General features: G+C 47.7%; 1 protein-coding gene across 1 annotated transcript; it reads left to right on the forward strand.

Annotated features, from left to right (window-relative positions):
• Nucleotides 1-4,405: 4,405 nt before the first annotated feature.
• Nucleotides 4,406-6,772, forward strand: LOC119306772. Its single transcript, XM_037582906.1, has 2 exons — nucleotides 4,406-5,584; nucleotides 6,213-6,772. The coding sequence occupies exons 1-2, from the start codon at nucleotides 5,084-5,086 to the stop codon at nucleotides 6,558-6,560; spliced, it is 849 nt and encodes a 282-aa protein (XP_037438803.1). The 5' UTR covers nucleotides 4,406-5,083; the 3' UTR covers nucleotides 6,561-6,772.
• Nucleotides 6,773-12,816: the final 6,044 nt, after the last annotated feature.

Here is a 12,816-nt window from a genome sequence, read left to right on the forward strand (position 1 = left end):
GATAGCGGTCAAAATTATCCTTGGAGTAAATAAGGACATGTTTCTCGATTATGGAGGTGATAAAGAGTTCGACATAAAGGGTTACGTCGATGCAAGCTTTAACACCTACCTGAATGACTCTGAGTAGCAAACCGGATACGTATAGTGGAGCAACCATTTGGAATAGCTCCAAGTGGAGAGTGGTAGCAGCATTTACAATATGACCTAGAGATTTGCGAAGTACAGACGGATCTGAATGTTGCAGACCCGTTGACTAAAACCTCTCTCATAAGCAAAACATGATCAAACCCCAGAACTCATTGAGTCTTAATCACATGATGATGTGAACTAGTTTAGTGACACTAGTAAACTCTTTGGATGTTGGTCACATGGCGATGTGACCTGTGAGTGTTAATCACATGGCGATGGAAACTAGATTATTGACTCTAGTGCAAGTGGGAGACTGTTGGAAATATGCCCTAGAGGCAATAATAAATTAGTTATTATTATTATACTTCCTTGTTCATGATAATTGTTTATTATCCATGCTATAATTGTATTGATAGGAAACTCAGATACATGTGTGGGTACATAGACAACACCATGTCCCTAGCAAGCCTCTAGTTGACTAGCTCGTTGATCAATAGATGGTTACGGTTTCCTGACCATGGACATTGGATGTCGTTGATAACGGGATCACATCATTAGGAGAATGATGTGATGGACAAGACCTAATCCTAAGCCTAGCACAAAGATCGTAGTTCGTATGCTAAAGCTTTTCTAATGTCAAGTATCATTTCCTTAGACCATGAGATTGTGCAACTCCCGGATACCGTAGGAATGCTTTGGGTGTACCAAACGTCACAACGTAACTGGGTGGCTATAAAGGTGCACTACAGGTATCTCCGAAAGTGTCTGTTGGGTTGGCACGAATCGAGACTGGGATTTGTCACTCCGTGTAAATGGAGAGGTATCTCTGGGCCCACTCGGTAGGACATCAAAGAGACTTGCCGGTAACGAGATTGAACAAGGTATCGGCATACCAACGATCGAATCTCGGGCAAGTACAATACCGTTAGACAAAGGGAATTGTATACGGTATTGATTGAGTCCTTGACATCGTGGTTCATCCGATAAGATCATCGTGGAACATGTGGGAGCCAACATGGGTATCCAGATCCCGCTGTTGGTTATTGACCGGAGAACGTCTCGGTCATGTCTGCATGGTTCCCGAACCCGTAGGGTCTACACACTTAAGGTTCGATGACGCTAGGGTTATAAAGGAAGTTTGTATGTGGTTACCGAATGTTGTTCGGAGTCCCGGATGAGATCCCGGATGTCACGAGGAGTTCCGGAATGGTCCGGAGGTAAAGATTTATATATGGGAAGTCCTGTTTTGGTCACCGAAAAAGTTCCGGGTGCTATCGGTAATGTACCGGGACAATCGGAGGGTCCCGGGGGGTCCACCAAGTGGGGCCACAATCCCCAGAGGGCTGCATGGGCCAGGTGTGGGAGGGGACCAGCCCCAGGTGGGCTGGTGCGCCCCCCCCCCCCACCAAGGCCCAAGGCGCCTAGGGCTTGGGGGAAACCCTAAAGGGGGGCGCCTCCCTTGCCTTGGGGGGCAAGGCAACCCCCCTGGCCGCCGCCTCCTCCTCAGATTGGATCTGAAGGGGGCGGCCCCCCTCTTCCATGCCCCTATATATATATGTGGGGGTGGGAGGGCAGCCGCACCACAAGTTCTGGCGCAGCCCTTCCCCTCTCCCAAGTACTCCTCCTCTCCCGCGGTGCTTGGCGAAGCCCTGCAGGATTGCCACGCTCCTCCACCACCACCACGCCATTGTGCTGCCGCTGGATGGAGTCTTCCTCAACCTCTCCCTCTCTCCTTGCTAGATCAAGGCATGGGAGACGTCACCGGGTTGTACGTGTGTTGAACGCGGAGGTGCCGTCCGTTCGGCACTAGGATCTCCGGTGATTTGGATCACGACGTGTACGACTCCTTCAACCCCGTTCTCTTGAACGCTTCCGCTTAGCGACGTACAAGGGTATGTAGATGCACTCTCCTTCCCCTCGTTGCTGGTTTCTCCGTAGATAGATCTTGGTGACACGTAAGAAAATTTTGAATTTCTGCTACGTTCCTCAACAGTCCAACCATGGAGATTCCCAGAACTTAGCTTTATTTTCATCTCCGGTGCACACCCGCATGGCAGCAGCAAAGGTATCTTTGTCATTGCTAGTGCAAGGCGTTCCTGAGCCAGACCAAGTCTTAAGTGGATCATCCCATTCAATCCAAAGTCAACGCAAGCCCATGGCGCTCACAAAAATTTGGAGGTTGAGCACTCCCAGGCCACCATAAATCTTGGGCTTACAGACGAGATCTCAATTAACCTTGCACTTTTTGTCGATCATCTTATCACAACCCGCCCAAAGATAGGCACGTCGCAGGCTTGAGCTTTAAGGAGGACACAAGAAACACACCGACTGTGAGAGCCCACGGTATCACCCGAAGCCGATGAGCACGAAGCTCTGCTATGGAAAAATGGCACCATGCGTTGATAGATTGCAACATGTCCAAGTGCGTGGGGGGCATTATCGGATGATGATCTTGTAGAACATCTTATTGCATGCAGGCAAGCTGATATGAGATTATGGCTAATGGAGCTAATGAAGTTCATTCACATATCGGTCGCACTCTGGGCAGTATGGTGGGTGTGCGTCAAAACTCGAAAGGTAATTCATGAACGCATTTTTCACTTACCACTAAACACGTTTAATTTAGTTCAAAGGTTTTTTAGAGCTAATTCAGAGGTTTTATGGCCGAGTAGCATACCCGGATCAGCAGCAGCTTCTCCTATTGCAGCTCAAAGACAAGTTAGACGAACTTGGAAAGCTCCAGGCCAGGGTTGTATATGAAACTCAACGATTGATGCTGCAGTTTTGAGGACAAGACAGAGGATCTTGTGCAGTCATATGTCGGGACGATCAGTTTTTTTTCTTGGAGCTTCAGTAGTGGTGACCTAGAATATAGTTAGGAAGACATTTTAGAGGCGATGGACTTCAGAGAGGCGTTGGATTTGGCACCTGACTTGTATTTGAGAAGAATTCATATAACAACCGACTCGGATGCTACTGTAAATCATCTCAAGAGTGCATACAGAGGGATAAGTGCCATCATTTGGGAGATAAAGATGAAGATGGAAGACTTTTCTGAAGTTTTTCTTTTGGAAAAAACTTTTGATCTATTCATTATCTGTTAAGGCAGCACAAAGAGCAATATAAATAAAAATTACATCCAGGTCTATAGACCACCTAGCGACGACTACAGGCACTGGAGTGAATCGAAAGCGCGCCTCGTCATCGTGCCTCCCTCACCAGAGCTAGGAAACCTTGTTGTAGTAGACCGTCGAAAACTCGTCGGGCCAAGGCCCAATAGGACTAGAGCACCATAACAGCAGCCGCCGTTGGTGAAGTGAAGCGTAGATCAAAAGGATCCAACCTGGAGACACATGAACAAAGGCGAACAAAGGTCGGATCCAAGTGGATCACTGAAGGAAAGCGCCGACCGAATCCCACGAGATCCATTGAAGACACACCTTCACACGCCCTCCGATGGTGCTAGACGCCACGAGAACATAGGCTAGTCGGGGATAACCTTATTTCAACTGTAGGGCTTCGTTGTCATCTCGTTTTCCTAATCATGACACAAACACACACAAAAACACCTAAAAAGGAAGCAGGAGCCCTCCCGTCGGCAAGTGCCAAGATCCATCATGCCTCCATGGCCCTAAGACCACAGAAGACAAAGCCGATCTGTAGTGGCACCAACAGGAGGCGTGAAATCCCTCTACCTCGCGCGAGACGCAAGAGATGAAGGGGTACGGAAAATCCGAAGGTACTTTCGATCATGAGAGAAAGAGCATATATGGAGGCTCATGACCTTGCTAAAGATTATGTTACCCTTACCTTGGGGCGACATTTGTGGCTCTTAGATCTCCTAATTTTTTTTTTTTGCGAAAGATCCCCTAATTTTATTTGCATGTCACGCGACGTTTTAGTTGAATAAAGTTCATTCTAAAAAGAAGAATGTTCTAATTTGTCCAAAAAAAGTTCTAAAAATTGCTAGCAGGAAAAAGGGAGATGGTAGAGCTGGCGAACTGTCGCCACGAGGGAGAATTTGCCAGCGACCCCTCTAGCTGGCACACGATCTGGATCCAACGGTGCAGTTTTGGATGACTTTTTCACACTAAAATTAAACAAATGCCATGGAAGTTTTGCAAACAAAGCCACCCAGGTTTTCAAAAAGCACCGATACTGTGAGGCGAACGTTTGCAAATGCCACGTCCGGTGGCGAACGTTCGCCAGATATGCCCATCCAAGAAAAAGAACCCAGTACCAGGGCTTCTCCCACATTCCCCACAGTCCACAGCCATGGGCTCCCAGTCCCAACAGCCACCCTCGCCGCCGCCGCCGCCCGAGCCGACCAGCATTAGCTCTTTGACCGACGACCTCCTCCGTGAGATCTTCCTCCGCCTACCGGACCTCCCGACCCTTGTCCGCGCGGCTTTCACCTGCCGCCCCTTCCTCTGCCTGGTCCGCTCCTCCCCGGCCTTCCGCCGCCGCTTCCGCGAGCTCCACGCGCCGCCTCTCCTCGCCCTCTTGCTCACACCCTACATGCACGCCGTCATCCCTTCCGCCAGCCGCAGCCCCGACCCAGACACCACTGCCTTCTTCGCTGATTTACTCAGAGACGGCGACGCCTCCGAGTGGGGGACTTCCCAAATTCCCTACTCCGACGGGTACGTTGCCTTCGTCAACCGGAGCACCGATCAGACTGCCTCCTACAGCCCCCTGAATATTGGAGCGCCGGCGCGGGCCCTGAATATCTACCCCAAGACGCCCCGCGAAGGCATCGATGCCTGGCTCGAGTTCTACACGCTCCCTCCTGACCAAGAGGACCAGAGGCCATCCCGTGTGGTCTGTGTCCGTCACGATCGCTCATGGGCGTGCGCGCGTGTGGCCGTCTTCTCATCTCACGCCATGAAGTGGCAGATCTTCCCTGAGCCCGGGGGGTTTGCTGCATGGGGGCGCCCGATTCCTAAGCTCGCCAATGGGTTCATCTGTTGGTTACAGAGCAAAAACTGCATTCTCGCTCTCAACACCGTCACCTTTCAGTTCTCTGTATCTGCCACCGCCCTTGATAGCGCTATACATATTCTACAGCTTTGAGCTTGGTCAAACCAAGGATGGGAACCTCTATATCGTACATGTGAAGGAATTCACGCTTTCTGTTTGGCTCTGGACAACCGATGATGAGGGCATCGAGAGATTTATGCTGCACAAGATGTCTCAGTTGCACACAGTTGTTAAGGAGATCACTAAGCGTTCAGTCCTGGATAATGCTGACATTGGAGAGCATATGAACGTCACTGATGGGTTTGTGTACCTGTGTGTTATCTATGACAGGGATATGAAATCTTCTTCTGTGTGGTTCCTATCCTTTTGCCTGGAAACAGCAGAGGTGAAGTTGCTCTTCGAGAAAACACGTGGTATGCATTGGCCTGCTGATCCATACATCATGGCCTGGCCTCCTTCCTTGATGCACGACAAGGTGAGTCCATGCTTATGTATGAAGATGCCGGTAAAGTTTCCTCATATGAAAGCAATTGCCTTACTTGTGAGCATTGGGTTATTGTATTGCTGTGAAAATCAGCTATTGACTTTTAGTTTTCATGCAGTAACATGTCTGACTTTATCAATTACTCCCTGCGTTCCCAAATATTTGTCTTTCTAGGCATTTCAAATGGACGCAACATACTGATGTATGTAGACTTATTTTAGAGTGTAGATTCACTCATTTTGCTCCGTATGTAGTCACTTGTTGAAATCTCTAGAAAGACAAATATTTGGGAACGGAGGGAGTAGGATGCAATGTTTTCAGTTTTCATCATCAGGTTTAAACTCAAAAGGATATTGAGCATCAGGGTTTGTGCAGATTATATAATACAAGAAGCGCTGCGTTGCTGTTATTTGAGACTGCAAATCTTTCTCCCCTGAAAATCTCCTTTACACTTACGTTATAATGCTAATCACTATGAGATGGCAGTGGTGTAGCAGTATCTTCACTTTCATTGCTTATGTAAAAACCAGATAAACTGATACGTATCATTAGAATCTATTGTCTTGCACAAAATTATCTATAGAACACTCTTACATGCACGAATACTCTAATGCCACAGGGGGATTCAGAAACTGAAGTTGCCAGGGACACTGTTGGAGATGATGGTCCTGTGGGCACGGAAGAAGCTTCCCCTGTCCTCTTCACGGCATTGCAGTCATTCAAAGAAGCTTTGATTGATGATGACAACGTAAAATTTGTGGAGATGGATGCCTTCTTACTTGATGATGAGATTAGCTCCCTTTTGAACAAAATCTCTACTTTAGAAGCAGGATTAGCAGCTGGGAGAGACTGTGTGTTGAGAAGAGGTGCTCATTCCAATATCTACGGGGAAGGGATGGAAAGGAGTTGGTGGGAAATGTGCAAGGGGATGTTGGGGAGAGTTTCTTCCCACTTCTTTGCCAATTGATCTTGATCTTGGTGCCTTTCTTCTCACAAGTTAAGCGTCAGTTGAAATGCATTGGTAGTTTAGTTTTCGGATTGTGCGAACACATTATGTGCTAGTTGACTACTATGTCTAATGAGTGTACCATCAGTACCTCCACTATCTAGTTTGCAAGAGACTTGTATAGTATGTTTAACATGCAGAGGCCGACCATTCAGTGTCACCATCAATGTAAGTCATGAGCCTCATCCTGGTGGTTGTCATCCTTGTTCTGAATGATTGTATGAGGTATATTTTGCTTTGTAGTCTGCTTGAGTAACTGCCCACTTTTGATCCACTATTGATCTCCGGCCGATTAGTTTCACAACTACTTCCTCCGCAAACTAATATAAAAGCGTTTAGATTACTGAAATAGTGTTCTAAACGCTTTTATATTAGTTTACAGAGGAAGTACATTGTTACTTTGGTGGCTCAAGATGCCGGGAGTTCTTTTAGAAAAGGAAAATATTAAATATGAATGGTTACTTGATGATGTCTACACAAGTACACATAGAAGTCAATGCAACATAAAGATAGTAGATGATGGGTGGCTTTATCAGCATCTTGGCTCGAAGAAATGCGAAGAAACTCATCATTTTTATTTTTATTTTATGGGGGAAGAAGCTCATCATTAAGTGCACGAAAGAGGTGTTGGCCGTCGCGCCAAGAGGCGATGCTAGTAGTCAGACAGCTCGCGTCCCTGCTCCGTGCTGCCGCTGCTGGATTGGTTCTCGTCGGGTTGGTCAACCGTTCCTCGTGGGTCAGCGTTGGCGGCTTCTCCTTTGGCAGCTCGGTCACTTGGAGCTGGGCTATGTTTAGCCACTCCGCTGGTCGCCGGTGCGGCACCCATCGAGCCTGGGTGAAAGGGTAGTGGCCCTTTGCGACGGTGGAGACAACTCAAGTGTTGCCCAAGTTTGGCCATGGATGTAGCCGGCGCTCAACGCTTGCACGGCATGCCCCTCCTCCCAAGTACCTAGTTGGCTAGTTGGTGTAGGCGTAGTGGTGGTCATCGGCATCGATGCTCCATTGTTGCCATTGTGCTGTTCTGCTTAGCTCTATGTATCTTCTTTCCGCTTTGCATTGCTTTCTTCTTTTTGTAATGTGGTACCCCTGTAATCCTGGCTGGTTGATGGCTTTGTTAATTCAAAGTCGGGCTAGGTTCGAGCTCTTCTCGGGCTTGGCCGACGCCTTTTATCTAAAAAAGAGGCGATGCTAGATTGGTAGGATGAACTGTTAGGATGAACGGCTTTCACTCCTGGAGATCGGACGGTGGAAGATGGCGGCGGCGGATCTAAAGCGTGCGCATGAGGTGCATGCTACGGGTCAGCCAGTCCGGGTGGTGCTCTCGGCTTGATGCGGGGCAGCTAGATAGTGCATGTTCATTCGGTTCGGACACATTATAAAGATTGTAGGTGTTGCTAGGCGGCTTTGGGTTGATCTATGTATTCATGTTGTCAGATTCTGTTGAATAATTATTAAAGATGATTGCATGCATTAATTGATGCAGAGGCCAGGGGTTATCCTTCTTTTCGCAAAAATCAGCTACCTCACTTGCAATGGCCGCCCCCATGTCATTTTGGAGCAGTTTAGTTGGTGTGTGTAGAGTATGTATGAGTGCAGAAATTTAGTCAATAATTGCGTACTTTTTATCTCTCGAATTGAGGAGCTCTTCGAGCGCAGAAATTTTGTTTTGCAATAAAGAGTGCTCCGCTAGGGGAAATGCATTGGAGCGCCCGGGTGCCACACATCCTATATGAAAATAGCATTAAAAACTCAGAAAATTTTCAAAAGTTCTGAAATTTTGGGATTTGAAACTTGAGTGCCCATTGTACATCTGTGTTTATTTTTGTGGGAAATGGGTGCCCGTGATATCCGCGGCGTAGGAATTACAGTCCGACATACGGTACATCCAGTTTCTTTTTCTACACATATGATTTTTTTTGTCTTTTTTACTGACATTAGCATCGGCATTCATTCCCCACGAAACTGAACACGTGTGTAGAACCGGCACCAAGGTTTCATATGTCAAAATTTCAAGATTTTTCAAATTTCTTAATATATTTTTAATGTTATATTCATATAGGGTGTGTGGCACCTGAGAGCACAAATCATCTTCCGCTCCACTAGATGCTTAAAGTTACTTTTCTCTTTGTTGGGAGATGCTAAGTTACTTTGACGTTGTAGCTGAAGAAAATATGCCCTAGGGGCAATAATAAAGTTGTATTTTATATTTTTTTATTCATGATAAATGTTTATTATTCATGCTAGAATTGTATTAACCGGAAACTTGATACATGTGTGAATACATAGACAAAACATCATGTCCTTAGTATGTCTCTACTAGACTAGCTCGTTGATCAAAGATGGTTAAGCTTCCTAGCCATGGACATGAGTTGTCATTTGATAAACGGGATCACATCATTAGTGAAATGATGTGATGGACAAGACCCATCATTAGCTTAGCATAATGATCATTCAGTTTTATTATTACTGCTTTCTTCGTGTCAAATATATATTCCTCCGACTATGAGATTATGCAACTCCCGGACACCGTAGGAATGCCTTTTGTGCTATCAAACATCACAACGTAACTGGGTGGTTATAAAGATGCTCTACAGGTATCTCCAAAGGTGTTTGTTGGGTTGGCATAGATAGAGATTAGGATTTGTCACTCCGAGTATCGAAGAGGTATCTCTAGGCCCTCTCGGTAATGCACATCATATAAAGCCTTGCGAGCAATGTGACTAATGAGTTAGTTGCGGGATGGTGCACTACGGAACGATTAAAGAGACTTGCCAGTAACGAGATTGAACTAGGTATAAAGATACCGACGATCGAATCTCGGGCAAATAACATACCGATGACAAAGGGAATAACGTATGTTGAGATTGCGGTTCGACCGATAAAGATCTTCGTAGAATATGTGGGAACCAATATGAGCATCCAGGTTCCGCTATTGGTTATTGACCAGAGAGGTGTCTCGGTCATGTCTACATAGTTCTCGAACCCGTAGGGTCCGCACACTTAACGTTCGATGACGATATGTATTATATGAGTTGTGTGTTTTGGTGACCGAAGATTGTTCGGAGTCCCGGATGAGATCACAGACATGACGAGGAGTCTCAAAATGGTCGAGAGGTAAATATTGATATATTGGAAGATTATGTACGAACACCGGAATGGTTCCGAAGAGGTTCGGGGATTTTTCGGAGTACCGGGAGGTTAGCGGAAGCCCCCGGGAAAGTTAATGATCCTCATGGGCCATAGTGGAGAGGAGGAGGCAGGCCACAAAAGGTGGCGCCCCCCCATGGCAGTCCGAATTGGACAAGGGGTTGGGGGTTGTAAGGGCATATTTATCCCCAAGATGTTTTGGTGATTGATGACAATCCTTTTGCGGACTAATCGTGTGCGTTGAGTTCTTTCAGAGATTCATCCTTTGGCACGAGACGATTACCTCCCCTCAGTGTTTTATTCAAGACGGTGTAGCTCCTTCGTTTCTCTATTGGTGGACTAGTTTCGTAGGAGTCACAGTACTATCAAGAGGGGATCTGCTTTGGTAAGGCTAGGGTGGAATCAACACGTACAAATCCTTATCACACCCGATGTTTCTTTCCGCTTCATTGGAGCTACCTTTCCTATCCATGTCTGCCCTGTCCTGTCCCAGCGGTAGTACCGCGGTCCTCAGCAGTAGTACCGCCGAAGCACATCAAGCGGTAGTACCTCTCCCCGAGCGGTAGTACCGCTTGCGGTCTTCGGCCGTAGTACCACAGTGGTTCCGTGCTATTACCGCCTCGACTCGAGACCGCTGTTTTTCGTGTCGGGTTTTAGGTACTAGTAGCGGCAGTAGTGGCGGTAGTACCGCTCCAAGCGGTAGTACCGCCAATACTTCCGCGGTAGTACCGCTCTGGGGCTAGGACCCTGCATCCCTTGTCAGCGTGGCAGTACCGCTGGGAGGGAGCGGTAGTACCGTCCTGCCCAAGCGGTAGTACCACTCTGTGCGTGGCTGTTTGGGGGGGGGGGTAACGGTTGGATTGTTTCCCCCACTATATAAAGGTGTCTTCTTCCCCATAGTTGACTCACCTCTTCCCCCAAAAGCTCCATTGTTGCTCCAAGCTCCATTTTCACCCGATCTCTCTCCCTAGCCAATCAAACTTGTTGATTTGCTCAGGATTGGTCGAGAAGGCCCCGATCTACACTTCTACCAAGAGAAATTTGATTCCCCCTCTAATCCCTCGCGGATCTTGTTAATCTTGGGTGTTTGAGCACCCTAGACGGTTGAGGTCACCTCGGAGCTATAGTCCATTGTGGTGAAGCTTCGTGGTGTCATTGGGAGCCTCCAATTAAGTTGTGGAGATTGCCCCAATCTTGTTTGTAAAGGTTCGGTCGCCGCCTTCAAGGGCATCAATAGTGGATTCACGGCATCTCACATTGTGTGAGGGCGTGAGGAGAATACGGTGGCCCTAGTGGCTTCTTGGGGAGCATTGTGCCTCCACACCGCTCTAACGGAGACGTACTTCCCCTTAAAAGGAAGGAACTTCGGTAACACATCCTCGTCTCCACCGGCTCCACTCTTGGTTATTTCGTGCCTTTACTTTTGCAAGCCTACTTGTGTTGTATCCCTTGCTTGCTTATTGTTGGAAATATGCCATAGAGGCAATAATAAAATGGTTATTATTATATTTCTTTGTTCATGATAATTGTCTATTATTCATGCTATAACTGTGTTATCCAGAAATCGTAATACACGTGTGAATACATAGACCATAACATGTCCCTAGTAAGCCTCTAGTTGACTAGCTCGTTGATCAACAGATAGTCATGGTTTCCTGACTATGGGCATTGGATGTCATTGATAATGGGATCACATCATTAGGAGAATGATGTGATGGACAAGACCCAATCCTAAGCATAGCTCAAAGATCGTGTAGTTCGTTTAGCTAGAGCTTTTCCAAATGTCAAGTATCATTTCCTTAGACCATGAGATTGTGCAACTCCCGGATACCGTAGGAGTGCTTTGGGTGTGCCAAACGTCACAACGTAACTGGGTGACTATAAAGGTGCACTACGGGTATCTCCGAAAGTGTCTGTTGGGTTGGCACGACTCGAGACTGGGATTTGTCACTCCGTATGACGGAGAGGTATCTCTGGGCCCACTAGGTAATGCATCATCATAATGAGCTCAATGTGACCAAGTGTCTGGTCATGGGATCATGCATTACAGTACGAGTAAAGTGACTTGCCGGTAACGAGATTAAACGAGGTATTGGGATACCGATGATCGAGTCTCGGGCAAGTAACGTACCGATTGACAAAGGGAATCGTATACGGGGTTGATTGAATCCTCGACATCGTGGTTCATCCGATGAGATCATCGAGGAGTATGTGGGAGCCAACATGGGTATCCAGATCCCGCTGTTGGTTATTGACCGGAGAGGCGTCTCGGTCATGTCTGCATGTCTCCCGAACCCGTAGGGTCTACACACTTAAGGTTCGGTGACGCTAGGGTTGTAGAGATATGAGTATGCAGTAACCCGAAAGTTGTTCGGAGTCCCGGATGAGATCCCGGACGTCACGAGGAGTTCCGGAATGGTCCGGAGGTGAAGAATTATATATAGGAAGTGCAGTTTCGGCCATCGAGAAAGTTTCGGGGGTCACCGGTATTGTACCGGGACCACCGGAAGGGTCCCGGGGGTCCACCTGTTGGGTAACGTAGTAATTTCAAAAGAATTCCTACGTACACGCAAGATCATGGTGATGGCATAGCAACGAGAGGGGAGAGTGTTGTCCACGTACCCTCGTAGACCGTAAGCGGAAGCGTTATGACAACGCGGTTGATGTAGTTGTACGTCTTCACGATCCGACCGATCCAAGTACTGAACGTACGGCACCTCCGAGTTCAGCACACGTTCAGCTCAATGACGATCCCCGGACTCCAATCCAGCAAAGTGTCGGGGATGAGTTCCGTCTGCACGACGGCGTGGTGACGATGATGATGCTCTACCGGCGCAGGGCTTCGCCTAAACTCCGCGACGATATGACCGAGGTGGAATATGGTGGAGGGGGGCACCGCACACGGCTAAGGAACGTCGTAGATCAACTTGTGTGTTCTAGGGTGCCCCCTGCCCCCGTATATAAAGGAGCAAGGGGGGAGGCCGGCCGGCCCTAGGGGGCGCGCCAAAGAGGGGGGAGTCCTCCTCCTAGTGGGAGTAGGACTCCCCTTTCCTAGTCCCACTAGAAAGGA

The sequence above is a fragment of the Triticum dicoccoides genome, chromosome 1B (genome assembly GCF_002162155.2).
Source record: "Triticum dicoccoides isolate Atlit2015 ecotype Zavitan chromosome 1B, WEW_v2.0, whole genome shotgun sequence".
Lineage (NCBI taxonomy): Eukaryota > Viridiplantae > Streptophyta > Magnoliopsida > Poales > Poaceae > Triticum > Triticum dicoccoides.

Excerpts from the sequence above, each read along its gene's own strand:
- LOC119306772 (XM_037582906.1), top strand. The coding sequence starts at position 5,084 with ATGGGTTCATCTGTTGGTTACAGAGCAAAAACTGCATTCTCGCTCTCA. Across the intron at positions 5,585-6,212 it reads CTTCCTTGATGCACGACAAG|GGGGATTCAGAAACTGAAGT; the intron begins GTGAGTCCATGC and ends CTAATGCCACAG.